Source organism: Phoenix dactylifera, unplaced genomic scaffold, assembly GCF_009389715.1.
Source record: "Phoenix dactylifera cultivar Barhee BC4 unplaced genomic scaffold, palm_55x_up_171113_PBpolish2nd_filt_p 001128F, whole genome shotgun sequence".
Lineage (NCBI taxonomy): Eukaryota > Viridiplantae > Streptophyta > Magnoliopsida > Arecales > Arecaceae > Phoenix > Phoenix dactylifera.
In genome coordinates, this window is record NW_024068471.1 from 59,313 (window position 1) to 74,892 (window position 15,580).

Below are 15,580 nucleotides of genomic sequence, written 5' to 3' on the forward strand. Positions count from 1 at the left end.
GCCACATCATCGTTGCCACTATAATTTTTATCGCTCTACCACTATCATTGCTACCATCACAACATCATCTATGCTCCCACCACCAACACCATAACCACCACCACACCTATGCCCTCTACTATCTCCGCCACACTATTACCGCCTTGGCCACCATTGACATATCTATATTTTTAAAAAGTAATTGATAATATAAAACATATTTATATTTTGACATTCAAAATTAAATCGAAATAGAATTTTTACTTTTTGATATTTTAAAATAAGAAAATGAAAGTAATGTCAAATGACAACTTAAATTCTTCTGATGTGCATCCAAAATCTTAAAAAAAATATGCAGATATCATTGTCATGCTCTATCTAGCAAAGGTACATGTCACTACAAAAGTTGTGGTGCACCATATAACTCACTAGGCTTGAATCTTGGACCTTACCCAAGTGAAGAGCGATGTTAACTAGCTGAGCTATTATATATTGGCTTTTGTTACTAAAACTTTATGTTTGAAAATACTGAAGGATTGAGCCATTCTTTATAATTGCACTACTAAGCCTAGCCTATCTGCAATTAGGAGCCAATTACAACTTTGAATTCACAAGCCCCAATCCTAATGAAATAGTATCATGCCTCGAACCCAACACTCGGGTCCGACCACGTAACACGGCCGCACACTCTCTAAGGCAGTGCCCTAAAGAATATGCTAGGCTTGAGATGAATAATATCCACATAACACCAACAATTATAATTAAATCAATCCAATAATACCACTAACATTAAATCATCAACTAGTTAAATTATATAGTTTCTGACGTCCATCAGTATCAGCAAAATAAAAGAGATAATTAGCTAACTAACTAGTAGCAGCACCAACTCTGCATCCCTCCCATTCAAAATTATGCCCCTTGTGACTCTGGAAAAAAATGCAAAGAAGAATATGAGCTTTTCTAGCCTAGAAAGAATTCCGAACCACTATACCATGAATAATAAGAAAATAATCAATTAGCAATACCAGATAAAATGAATATTGTATCAATACTTAGAAAGCTCATACAAATAACATGCACATAAGTTCTCATTATCATCTTTTCAAAGAAGCATATATACAAATACATAGATACATACATATATATACATACATACATATATATATATATGTATGTATCTATATATATATGTATGTATATATATATATATGTATGTATGTATATACATACATACATACATACATATATATATGTGTGTGTGTGTGTGTGTGTGTGTATGTATATGTGTGTGTGTATATATATATATATGTATGTGTGTATATATATATATATATGTATGTATGTATATATATATGTATGTATGTATATGTATATATATGTATGTATATACACATACATGTATGTATATACATACATATGTATATATATAGATATATGTATATATATATGTTTATATATAGATATATGTATATATATATGTATATATATATATATATATATGTATATATATATATATGTATATATATAGATATATGTATATATATATATGTATATATATAGATATATGTATATATATATGTATATATATATATATGTATATATATATATATATGTATATATATATATATGTATATATATATATATATATGTAATATATATCATCCCCTAATTTTGTATACGCAAGGGGATTCAAACTACACTATAGCTAATTCTTAGGTGTGGCAGCTTTGCGGCATCCATTACAGTTACCACAGACAAGCACAGATTCACCAATACTGATGGATTAATCTATACCTTCTCCTTATAAGAAATGTGCTGAGGATGTAATCTTTCTCACCAATTTAGATTTCTACCATATCCTAGCACTACACCCTTACCGTAACCTAGCACCATAACCCTTATCAATTGAATTGTGGTATGATGATAGCAAAATTCATTGGAAGTCAAGGCTAATCAAATCATCTTCTTTTCGATTATCCTCTTTCTGGTTACTCAAATATTGCTATCACTCCCATGATTTACCCCGCTATTGCGAGAACTTGCGAACAAGTTTTCTGGCTTGCTCATTGCTAGGCGGTGAGAAAAGCTCAGCCAATAGCCATAAAAAAATACAACTATCTTTCTTTAAGGGAAAAAAAACTTCTCACTTGATTCTATTTGATTTTAGAAAAAAATTATCTCAAAATGTGGAAAGGAGCTTTAAAGGTAATTGTACTCCTGAAGCTTTATAAATGACTTAGAGCGAAGTCACAAGTTTTATAGAATGCACCAACTAATAAAATAACAAGTTCAATAGTCCTCTCTCAAAATATAGAAAGGAGCTCGTAAAGATAATGGTACTACTAAAGCCCCATAAATGACTTAGAGCAAAGTCACAATTTATATAGTATGCACCAACTAATAAAATAACAAACTCAATTATCCTCACCCAACCGAAAAATAGAAGATCTTAGGAAAAAGTAATTTCCAGTTAATTACATAAGCAATCTAATGAAGAAAAAAAACACATATTACACATCATTATGACTACATGAGCATTTAAAGACACCACATTTTGAGTATATTGAATGGATCCTAATAGAATAGGGCAAGCACTTATACACATAATACACGGCAGACAGATCTTTATGAGCAAAGTACATTATAAGTAGAAAGAAAAAAATTAATAAAATATCTGCTAGAATTTTAATCTTGTGAGCTTGTTCTCAACTCCCTAAAATGATTTTCCTGCAAGATGAAGCAACCTTTATTCATCCAAGGTCAATAAAACAATTGAATAGATTAATGAGCTAGATGCATAATTTTCTAAATATTCCATACCTCCATAATCCAAAATGTATGCTAAAAAGAGTATGATAAATTAAGAAAAGTTATGAAGAAAATGAGTTATACAAAATTTTTAAATCAATAAAATCAAATTATGAAGTGAAGATTATATGAAATATCTAATAAAGCCTATTTTTGAGTAAAATCTGAATGGAAGTAAAAATCAAAATGAAGTTTTACTTGGAGGGAATTGTAAGTGCATATCATAATTTAGATTTTGAGAAATACATAAAAGGAAAGTATCATACCACAAAAAAGGCGCATATTTTTAAGAGAAAAAAATATAGGACAATAGCATAGAGATGAAGAGAGGGAAAATGGTTAGCTTTGGAGCAGTGAAAAGGAAATATATAGATCGAGAAAAGAAAAATAGCGCTTGTAAATTAAAGACAAAAATAATTAGAAAATATTTGTTAAAAATTATAGTGACAAAAGTCGTTAAATAGAAGTGTGTATCAGGTTATAAGTTGAATCAAAATCCTTGTGAAAATAACAGAAATTATTTAAATTTTGATTTAAGGGAGAAACATGTTAATGAGATTTTAAAAATTAAGAAAAAAAATTTATGCTACTGGAAATTAGCCCTCTTATTTTCAAGAACTAATAGGTGCTGCCATTAACTAAATCAGAGATCAGGATCAGCAATATATATATATATATATAACACGAAATATCCAGTGGCAAAATATGCAGATATGAGCCTCATGTAATAGTAAAGACATAAGAACATGTGAAAAATATAGGATTCAGATGTTGGGTAGAAGAAACTGAGCACAAACTAGAAATATCGAATTAATTTCTTTGTTGGGAAAATGGGTTAAGATCAGGGCATGAGGAATGATTAATAAACAAGAGATGCAGTGATAAGATACAAAATGAAAGACTCTTACTTGGTGGTCCTAGATAAGTGGGCAGAGGGATGGATCAGAGGGATGGATCATGAAAGTTTTTCATATTTTGTTTCGTCCCCTCTCTGAAAAACATAATAGGCAACAGGGATGCGCTGAATCTTGTTCTTGTCGTCGCTTTCTTGGAACCTCCCTCTGAATTCTGGATGCAGATCCTTCAAGTACAGTTCCTGGAGGGATGTGAGATATTCGATGCCTCGTGGAACATCCTTTAACGCGGGTAGGGCATCCATGACTAGGACCTCCAGCCTTGCCATGGCGCCGTCCTCTACCTCAACCTGATTAAGTTGCGGCATATCGTCTAACAAGAGTTGCTTCAAGTTAGGGAAACATCCTGTGCCAAACCACAATCGCTGCCCGTCATATGCCTTCTGCAGTATGAGTACTCTGAGGTTGGTCAACTGAGAAAGAGATTGAATTGGATCCTCTGCCAACCCACTCCGACGCAGGTACAAATTCTGAAGGCTAGCTCCAAGGGCACGAAATAAGGGCAACTCCATCGTCCCTTCTGCTAGCCGTCCATTCAGATCAAGCTTTGGAAGATGCTGAGGTGGATGATCCCACCCTCCCAACTGGAGAATCTCATTCTCGTTGCTTGCATTAAGGGACAAGTAGGATAGGTAGCGCAACCTTGATAATGAAGCGCATAGGTCTTTGCAATGGATGCCGCTCACTTTCCATATCCGAATGCTCCTTAGTTGCGTCAAGTTCCCTAGCCGTTTCACAAATTCCATGTTTGCTTCCACTGCTTGGAGAGTCTGCAGGTCTTTCAAATTCCAGAGTCCTTTCGAAACTCGCACCCCTCTCCGACCATTTATAGTATTACAATTTGGATCGAGAATCTTCTCGGCAAACAAGTGACGCAACTTCTTGAGGTTCCTTGTCGTGCTTGGCAGTTTCTCTATTTCACTGTTCATGAGGTCGAGCGTCTGTAGGTTACGAAGCCTTCCCAAGGATTTAGGTAGCACCTTCACCTTCGTGTCCCTCAGACCCAAAAAGCGCAGATTGAAAAAGTCTCCAATTTCATCTGGTACTCTCTCAATCGAGATGCCTTGCAGATCTAAGACGGTCAAATATCTAGAGCTGGAACACAGCGACAAGAAGGATGATGATGAGGACATTGAACGGTCAAACACCATGAAAGTGTGAAGTCTTGGCAACTCCATGCTCGATTGGATTTCGTTACTGTAATTGTGCACTGATAGGCGGCGTGTTTCATTACCCGTCTTCCCCACCATCTGAAGATCATCAAGAACAGCACTAAAATTTTCCTTCTTAGACAATGGTACAGCCAACTCTCGTACAAGATCGTGCATTCGACAGTGTTTTATTCTACCAAATTGATTCCTCTCTACAACTTGAAGCATGCATCGATGGATGAGCTCCTTAAGATAGTCCTCTGCCACTTCTTCTATTGTGCTTGATCCCCTTTCCTCCACAAATCCCTCTGCGACCCATAGCCTCATAAGCCTCTTTCTTTGAAGCACATGATCCTCCGGGAACATGCTGCAATGCAAGAAGCAGTTCTTGAGATATCTCGGCAAATAGTTATAGCTGAGATTCAGAACATGCTTCACATTGTCCAAATTTGGGTTGTTATTCAACTCCCAGCTCAGCCGATCATAAACTTTCTCCCATTCTGACTTGGTTTTCTCTCTTAGGGATAGAAGACTGCCTAAAGAGACAATAGCTAGTGGCAACCCTTGACACTTTAATACAATTTTCTTCCCCAACTCCTCCAGTTCTTTAGGACATCTTCTCACTTTATCTTTCCGGAATGCCCTCCTACAAAATAGATCCCATGCCTCGGTGCTTTCCAAAACCTTGAGCTCAAGCTTTCGACTGTCATGTGCTAGTGAAGCTACCTCAGCAATCCGAGTTGTAATGATTACTCTGCTTCCATTGTTGTCATCAACATTAATGGCATCACTAATAGCATTGAAAGCTTTTATATCCCATACATCATCCAGTACGATCAAATATTTTTTCTTCTCTAGCCAACTTCTTACTCTTTCAACTAACTTTATATGGTCCATTTCTCTGATGTCATTCGAAATTTTCTCTACTTTTTCATTTTCATACAGCTCCTTTATCATTCTTCTTAAAAGATCATCCACCTCGTAAGTTTGTGAGATGGATACCCATGCATGACATTGAAACTCTTTTCTCTCACTTTTATATACATTGGTGACAAGGGTTGTTTTGCCCAATCCCCCCATGCCCCACACAGATATTATAGAGCCAACTGGATCCTCATCAAGTAGCCATTCAGTTAATTTTTTTTTGTTTTGGTCAATCCCCACAAGGTCATCTTCATCCATGAAACGAGAAGAGTCTGCTAAATTCTGTTGCTTTTCACTAGCATTACGTGAACTACCACCCATTGCTCCCTCTGTTGTCTTAATCCATCGCTCCTTCATTTGTGAAAGGTGAACCAAATTAGTTTCCAATTCTTTCAGCTGAGCAGCAATTTGATGGAAGGCAACCAAATTTTGGGATCTCCTTACTACTTTTGAAAGACAGCCTCCTAACCCGCTCCCTTGCTGTTGAGCTATGAGATAGACATACTCATCCATAATGTCCTCAACACTATATGCTAGTTTCCGTACCTCCTGAACCCAAGCATCAAGGACTTGGTTGCTGTCAGTTCGAGTATCTATTTGACCGAGGAAGGCTTGCATTACCAAAAGTTCACTCCTGATACGGCTCATACTACTTGGTAGTTGAGTCAACAATGAGACTTCATTTGCAAACAGAGATCTAGCTTTTTTCAGTGCTTCTCCACCCAAAGCAAAACCAATCTTTTGAACTGCTAGAAGTACAGCCGCCTCTGCCATGTCTGGTTCCACTATGAACTATACTTCCTTTGTTGGACAGGCCAGGTGTCCTACCAGACTAGCTCTTGTCTGTCTTATATTCTCTCTCTTGGTGTTTGGTCTGTCCAAAAAAAGTTTGATCTTAGTAATAAATGAGAGTTCATCAAGAGTTCTATACAATAAATAAAATTATTCAACTCTGAGATATCACATATATACTGAATAATTTGCTACCATGTTATTTAGTTCTAAGATCACTATTTCTCAAACCATTTGTAAACTAACCTTGGAAAATAGTATCACCATTCACAACAAGAAGGCTTTCCATTCTTTGAGGTGTATACGAGTATGATGTGTATAAAATAAAAAATATCTAATTATAAAAAGACCAACAAGGTTTGGTCTATAGAATTGAATATAACGTTCCCACTTCTAAATCACACTAGAGATGTAGAAACAAGACTATAACCTTCCAAGAGTCATTTTACCTAATTAAAATATAAGATATTATCTTGTTGCAACTATAATAACAAGATTATGTGATAATTTGAAAAATTCATTAATTGTTTAAATTTTACTATTCCACAAAGTTGTTCAACTAATGTCAAAAGTGGACTTGGGCCAGCTTCTAGTCTGACCATAAGCTAGGCTTGAAATAGTTTAGGTTGGGTTAGGATCTAAAAGTAGAACCTGAAAGAATTTCTGGCTAAGCTTGTGTCGATGCTTAGCTCCACCCTGAAGCCCGAGCTTGAGCCGGGACCAAAAATCGAGCCTGAAATCAAACCCAAAAAAAGGACTGGAACAAGGCCCGAGACCTGTTCTGGCTCTATATCCAACTAGGCCCTGCGGCTCAATTTAGCCAGACCTTTTCTTTAGTGAATCTAATTTGTCTGTTTACCAAGCTAAGGTAGTGGGATTGACCGCCTACGGGTGAGAGGGGAGGGCTAAAACCTTCGATCCCTAAGTCTCTTGTCCCGAATTTTTCTAACCCTTGGGATCTCTACATCTCTCCAGCTCTTCGCTTCTCCATCCACTTCCACTAGTCCCCTCCTCCTCTCATCGTTGCTGGTCAACAATCCAATGCTACAGGCCCCCTTTTTCAAGAACAAAGAGATCAGCCACATCCAATGTTCCTGATCCCTTCTCTCTCACCGTGAGAGAGAGAGAGATGAAAAAGAGAAGAGATGAGCGATGCCCAACTATGGGCACTATTCTTGGAGAGTTAGGGTTGGACAACCATAATTTGTTGGACCCGTATAGCTTTGAATGGCCTTCCTAGCATGACAAGGTCTACTCTCTCTTCTATTTGATCTACTCTAGCCTCCTCCCTTCTGTTGTCCTCTCCCTCTCCTATAATATCCTTCCCCTCATTCTCTCATTCAAAATAAAAGAAAAAAGAACCATCTTTTCCTTTTTATTAGTATTCCCGTGGAGTTAGTATTTTTCTAGTATTTTAAAGCAAGATATCCTATTTCTAGGGCAATTGTGGTCATACTATGGTGCATTATTGTTAAAAAATTTAATTTTTACCATTTCTCATTAATTTGGCAGGTCCAATCAAGCCATGTAGGGGCCAATCGAGCCAAAAATTAGGTCAACCAGAACATAAGTCGGTCCAGTCTTTTGGCCTAAAAAGACTAATTTGGGTCAATGCATTGAGTTTCTGATGAGCTTGAGATCAAGTCAGCATTTTGAAAAATCTCAGGCCTAAGCCTAGCCCTGAGCCCAAAAAAAATTCAAGTTGGATTCCAATAGAAATATAGCCCAACCTAGTCTGACCCCGTTCTAGCCCTACATTAAATGAATAATTTGCAGGTTCACGGTTGTTTCATGAATTAATCATAAAACGGGAATGATTCATGATTAATTCAAGGAATCCTAAATTGTTCATTAGACAAAAAGAAGGTTTATGGTGCCACATGAGATTCTAGGTAATGATAAAGGCAGGCCTAAGGCATATAGGGAAGAGTGATTTGACATGGGAGATATCTTTTAGAAGATATCTTTTATAGAAGAAAATAGGGGTGAAACTTTTTCGACTTCCCAACTTTTCTCTGTTGCCTTCATGACTTCTCTTCCAAAAGTTTTTTTCTTCAAAAACAAAACAAAGAAGATTAGATATCTTCCACTTATTCTCATTCAAATATAGGCCTACAAGTGGATTGATCTATCTCCAATCTGGCACTGATCCGAAACCAATTCATTCCAACCAGCACCAAAATTACCTGGATTAGGTTTGGATTTGAAAAAATGACCTGTTCTTAAAATGGATTAGATTTGGATACTTAAATTTCCAATTTGAAACTGAACCAACCTAGACCGATAGAAAATTAGTATACCATATATTTCAATACTCTGGTTTAATATAAGAAATATAAGTCTTCTTCTGATGATATACTCAACTCAACTAAGTCTTAATCCCAATCTAGTTTGGGTCGACTATATGAATCCTTTTCTTGTGAATAATGAATCCAAAATATTAAAAATGATCAATCCTATGAACTTTATAATCCATAACTTTTGCTTCACTTTCATTTGTATTTCTAATTTTATTAAAACTATATTCCATGTATTCTATCTTGGTCCTACCTAACTTATAACTCTTAAATTTTAGTGCACACCTATATAATTGCAATTTACGATTACCTCAAACTTTAGTTTCATTCACCAAGACTATAACATCTGCAAATAGTACGCGCTAAGGAATATTATCGTAAATATGCCCAATAGGTTCATCCACAACGAGCGCAAAAAGGTGGGGGTTTAGAGTAGAACCTTGGTGTAAACCTATTATGATGGAAAACTTACTTATTATTATCCATAATTCTCATACTAGTAACCACTCTATTATTCATATCTTTAATCATATTAATATAACCAATGAAAGCTTCTTTCTTTTTCTAATACGCACCATAAGACTTCTCTGGAAACTCTATTATATGCTTTCTCTATATTAATAAAAATTGTATAAAGATCTTATATCTTTTCTCTATATTTATCTATTAACCTTCAAAGAAGAAAAATGACTTCTATAGTCAAACTTTCTAGCTTCAAATCAAATTAATTCTCTCATATTTTTCTATCACATCTTGATCTTTGCTCAAACACCCTCTCCCAAAGTTTTATTCTATAATGCATGAGTTTAATACCACGATAGTTAAAATAATTTTGAATATCACCTTTATCTTTATAAATTAATACTATAATATTCTTCCTCCATTCATCAGATGTCTTCTTAATATTTAAAATTTTATTAAATAAATTAGACGTTTCATCAGGTCCAACCGCTTTCTCTATTTTCATCTTTTATATTGCCTCCTTTATCTCAGATATTCAATTTTACATGCATACTTAATATTTCTATCCTCAATGGAACTAGTAAGACATCCTAAATATTTTATATGACTTTATTGAATAGCTTATAAAAATAGTACCTCTCCATCCTTCTTTAATCCCGTCCTCCTTAATCAAAACTTTTTAATTTTTGTCATTGATGCATTTAACCTAATCAAATCTCTAGTTTTTCTTTTCTCTTAGTCTGTAATCTTAGAAATATCTTTTTCTCTATTCTTAGCTTCTAACTTGTGATATAATACTTCATATGCTTTGAATCTAGCCTCTCGTACTATCTTCTTAACTTACTTATTTGCCACCTTATAGCTTTTATATATTTCTCTATTCTTATATTTTGGTTGTCTTCTATAGTACTCTTTTTAGTCTTCTAATAATTTGTTAATAATTTATATCATTGATTATAATTATGAAAATCCTACTTAAAATATGTTTGATAATGTTTTCATGTGGCTTGCTATTATTTTATTGCATAAGATATTTATGATATAATTAGATAATGAATTTGTATGTATTTATTATGATTTGTCTTTGAACTATTTTTGACTTGATTTGATATGAAAAGTCTGATGGATTTATACAATTACTATTAAATCTAACCTGATCGAACTCGAAGGGAATTGGATTATGTTTAGGTTTATTTTTTGACCTGATTTGAATATGCATTGGGTATGGGTTGTTCCTATCCCCAATCCTACCCGTCTTGCTTGCAGGCCTACTTGTAAGTGATGGGGATATCAGAGCCTTTCATTCAGATGATGGAGCCATCCGAGCCACTAACTCATGTCGCACCAGAGAGTGACATCAGTTTGATTTTACTCGAGTCCGCGTCATTTCTGTTTTATTGCATTATTAGTATCTTTTATTATTGATCGAGTCAAGTTGGTTAGTTATTTTTGTTATTGGTCAAGTCAATTTGGTTAGTTACTTTTGTTATTGATCTAGTCAATTTAGTTAGTTGTTGGGTCAAGTAATTAGATCAATTGATTAGATCAATATTGGTAAGTGATTAATTGATATAAGGATCCAAGTTTGGTATGTAATCAATGAATTAACTTAGTCAATTGATTGAATTGATGTAAGGGCCCAAATTTGGTATGTAGTCAATTGATTGACCTGGTATAAGATATATATAAAGGCCATCCTTTTTTTTTTCTTTTTTCTTCCGGCGTCTCTATAACTTTTTTTTTTTTCTGATCTTTATAATTTTTTTTTTCTTCTTTTATTTTTCTTTGTAATTATTCTGCATCAAATTTGATAAGCTTTGCCTCTGTCGCCGAAGCTCCCCGGTCATGCGGCAACTTAAAAAAAAACAAAAAAATCGTCACTTGGTTGCGCCTTTGCTTTCTTCTCCCAAGCCGGAAAACGCCAAATCTCTGTTTCTTCGCATGAGGAGTGGGCGTTCCATCACGTGGGGTTCTCAGGTGGCATCCTTCCCAAGCCGAAAAGCAAAAGAAGGCCCTTTCTTCTTCTCAGGCGGTTTTCATATTCTCCAAGCTTTCTTCTTGCCCACGCCGAAAACAGCCCCCCTCTTCCCGTGAGTCCCCTGTTTTCGGCGGAGAGAAGGCCTCCCCCCCCCGGTTCGCGTCGCAGTCCGGAGGAGGAGGAGGCTCCCGATCCGGCGGAAAAGAAGGCCGCCGAGTTCCACCGAACGCCCGCGTCCCCATCGCCGCCGCACGCCAGATCTGGAGGAGGAGCACCGCCCGCGAGAGGATCCGGGGAAGAGGAGTCTCCCGATCTTGGGTTCTTTGGTGTTCGGCGGTTTTTTCGCGTGGAAGGAAGGGAAAACTCCCTGTTGCAGTCCACGAGTGAGGAAGAAGAAACCCTCCCGTGCGCCCGTGTCTGCCCGCGTCCTCCCGTTGCTCCACCACCCGCGCCGCCGTGCACCCGCAGCCGTCGCCGTCCGAGAACCACCACCTAGGTCACTGCCCCTTCCCCCGCCTCGGCCGCCACCTCGGCGGCTCCCACAGCCTCCGCCTCGCCCGCAAGGGCCTCCACCACCTCTCCCTCGTCCTCTGCTCCCACCACCATCGCTCCGGTCCTTGAAGCCGCCGCCGTGACCACCACCTCTTGGAGGTCTCATTTCTCGCCCTTACCCTTCCCCTTTGTTTGCTCGCAACCCCATACACACCCTGACTCCCGATAGCCCATTGGACCCGACAACACACCGACACGAGACCTCCCCAAGTAGCTTATCACGGGCCAAGTCGTTAGGCCCGCGAGTCCAAACCACCTTACGGATCACCCCTTTCTTCAACTCAAGGCCCAACAGGCCTGGCAATAGCTGCTTCCCCCTCTGATCGTGTTATCAGGTTCGCTAAATTATTGTGATCAAATCAGATTTGAGCCATTTGACGAGCCTACTTACTGCGACCGCACCTCTGATCGTGCCCCAGCCTAGTACGATAACCGATAAGACCTGCCCTCGAAGGGATCGAGTTTTTTCCACTTGGAAGGAGTTGATGGAGACATCATAGCCCTTCATTCAGATGATGGAGCCATCCGAGCCACTAGCTCACGTCGCACCAGAGAATGACATCAGTTTGAGTTGGACCCCCAAATTGGGTCCACTCGAGTCTGCGTCATTTCTGTTTCATTGTATTATTAGTGGCTTTTATTATTGATCGAGTCAAGTTGGTTAGTTGCTTTTGTTATTAGTCAAGTCAATTTGGCTAGTTGCTTTTGTTATTGGTCAAGTCAATTTGGTTAGTTGTTTGGTCAAGTAATTAGATCAAGTGATTATATCAATATTGGTAAGTGATTAATTAATGTAAGGGTCCAAGTTTGGTATGCAATCAATTAATTGACATAGTCAATTGATTGAATGAATGTAAGGGCCCAAATTTGGTATGTAGTCAATTGATTGACATAGTGTAAGGCCTATATAAAGGCTACTCCTCTTATAGATTAGGACAATGAAGCATTGAATAAAAAAATCCCTTGGCTTGGCCTACTCTCTTCTCTTCCTCATGCTAGGCATGGGTGGCTTCCCTTATTTCTTCCTGCGTCTCTATAACTTCTTCTTGCTGTGTCTTTATAACCTCTTCTCCCTCCTTCTCCCTCTCTTCTCTGCATTATCCTGCATCAGTAAGCTTCCTCACCTCTGTCCTATGCTCTTCTCCAAATTTTATTTCTTTTCATCCTTCCACACAATAATGCCTAGCACTCTTCTTCATAGTTCCTAGGTTTGGTACACTTTCACTAATTTAATATATATGATTTCTGTCAGGATTAAGCGCTACCATTACACCAAAACCGACCGGTGTTAGTGAAGGCACAACTCTATTTCCTTAAACCCCACCAAAGGCAGCGCCACGAGTCGACTCCGACCAAGGCCTCTCCCAACCCCGGACTCCGACCTGGCCTCGCCATGGGTTCAGGGACCCTCAGTATGACCCACCTACTAACCAGGCCATCGTCGTTGGCAGGCGGCAGGACATGCTGACAGTGACCCTCCCTGTGCTGCTCAGGGACCCCGCGGGTATGGCCCGCACAGCGGCCGAGTATGTCCAACATTCCCCCCCCCAACGCGATGCCTGGGTTTCGAACTCGAGACCTCTGGCTCTGATACCAATTGTCAGGATCAAGCGCTACTATTACACCAAAACTGACCGGTGTTAGTGAAGGCGCAACTCTATTTCCTTAAACCCCACCAAAGGCAGTGCCACGAGTCGACTCCGACCAAGGCCTCGCCCAACCCCGGACTCCGACCTGGCCTCGCCATGGGTTCAGGGACCCTCAGTATGACCCACCTACTAACCAGGCCATCGCCGTTGGCAGGCGGCAGGACATGCTGACAGTGACCCTCCCTGTGCTGCTCAGGGACCCCGCGGGTATGGCCCGCACAGCGGCCGAGTATGTCCAACAATTTCTAAATAGATATAAGATATATAATTCTAATTAATTACATGCATTACACAATTTTAAATAATTACATAGCAATGTATTTTGATTTTTAAACTTTATTGAATTTTTGCTGAATTATTCCGTAATCTTGTCAAAATATTCTTGAACACTAAACTTGTGGCTATTATGGGAACAAGCTTAGGTTGCAGGAGTGGCAACCACGATTTTTTTTTTCCATACAATGGATATGGGACGTAAAGCTAATCCTATATACTTTCTCTAATAGACTAGTACACTATTTTCTAACATGTAGTAAGGAATGGAAGCAGCACACCAAGAATTGTGGAATTAGGTGTACAATCTATGTGACGATCCAATTCTTTTCCTACCTTGACATGACTTAAAGAATTAAACTTATTTATCTTAGATAGCAAACTCTCATTGTTATGCCGAAAGAATGAATCTTATTTATCTTGAATATCCAACTCTCATTCTTACTAATAAAAAGGTAGGGCTAGCATTTGTTAGAATAATTGGTTGGTATCACTCCCTTGCATACTTCACCACTCAAGTTTGAATTTGAGGCCTTTCAGGTGAAGAGAATTAAGCAACTCAGTTAACAACTGTTGTTGAGAGTTAAAGAGTTCTTTGAAAGATATATAGATCACAAAGATCACTATTGAAAATTTTAAAAAAAATGAAAGATTTTTTTTGAAAAAGAAAAATCTGCAGGATAGTTTCTTTCCAATATATTTGATAAAATAAGGGAATAGAAAGAAATATATTGATTCTATATATTTTTGTATCACGTTTACAACAATATGTACATCAATATTAACCGAACAATATAGCAAAGAAGGAAAGTGCACCAAAGAAAATATCAATCATATTTGAACTGAGATAGTAACAATGGTAATTCAATATGCTTAATAATATTCAAGAAATTAAGCTCTAAGAAACCAAGAATGGTTTTTCACATAAAAGAGAAACCAAGAATGGTATTATGATCTACATACTTCATATTTAAGTATTATAGGTAAGATTACACACTACAAGAATTTATACATTTATCAACAAAAAAATTTATAGTTAAAAAATAAATTTCATCGCTTAAAGTATTTGATGACGAAAAAAATTTTATTGCTAGGTTCGAAAAAAATTTTGTTGCTAGGTTCATAACCATGCCCCATCGCTAAAAGTCATCTATGACGAAAATAGTAATTCGTCACCAAATATTGGCGAAATGAATGTTGTCGTTAACACATACATAATTCATGACAAAATAATTTGTCACTAAAAGGGAGTAAATGATTTTGCTTAAACATCTACTTTGTCAGAAAAAGTTAGATCTAAAAATCATGTGTATGCATCTAGATATATAGATAGGATCAAACCTATGACATCTCGATTTGTTACCTACTACTCAACTACTACAACACCTTTAGGTTGTAATAAAAAATTATTGTTCATTATACCTATTGAAAACTTATTCATTTTATAAAATATAATCATTTCAAATGTATTATGGTATTTCATATTTTAATAATTAATTATTTTTATAAAATTCAATCCATTTATTTTTAACAAAAAATAAAAGTTAAATGACTTTATTTTATCCTGGATAATATTTTTTATTTTTTAAAAATATTTAAAATAATTTCAATATATTTATATAATTATATGTGCAGTGATTGATTATAACCCTATTTAATTTTGATGAGCTCAAAGCATTTGAGTATATCTTATGTTTACTAATGAATTTAATCTAGTATTTCAGTGAAATTATTGTAAATTTATGGTTAAGTGTCTCTATATTTGGTTCAAGACATTTTGGATAAGTTAAGAAGTCAATTT

At 36.8% G+C, this 15,580-nt stretch overlaps 1 protein-coding gene across 6 annotated transcripts in view; it reads right to left on the reverse strand.

Annotated features, from left to right (window-relative positions):
- Positions 1 to 734: 734 nt before the first annotated feature.
- LOC103697346 (disease resistance protein RPM1-like) overlaps positions 735 to 15,580 on the reverse strand; it is a 41,455-nt gene continuing 26,609 nt past the window's right edge. For 4 of the 6 annotated variants that reach the window (XM_039121542.1, XM_039121541.1, XM_039121540.1 and 1 more), the window contains 2 exons: positions 3,696 to 6,650; positions 2,378 to 2,706 (listed from right to left, as the gene is read on the reverse strand). In XM_039121542.1, coding sequence (XP_038977470.1) covers positions 3,743 to 6,550 — 2,808 coding nt within the window. In that variant the 5' untranslated portion in view covers positions 6,551 to 6,650 and the 3' untranslated portion in view covers positions 2,378 to 2,706; positions 3,696 to 3,742. Of the gene's footprint in view, positions 906 to 2,377; positions 2,707 to 3,695; positions 6,972 to 15,580 lie in introns of those variants that run through there. The other 2 variants (XM_039121543.1, XM_026801205.2) reach the window with 2 other exon arrangements.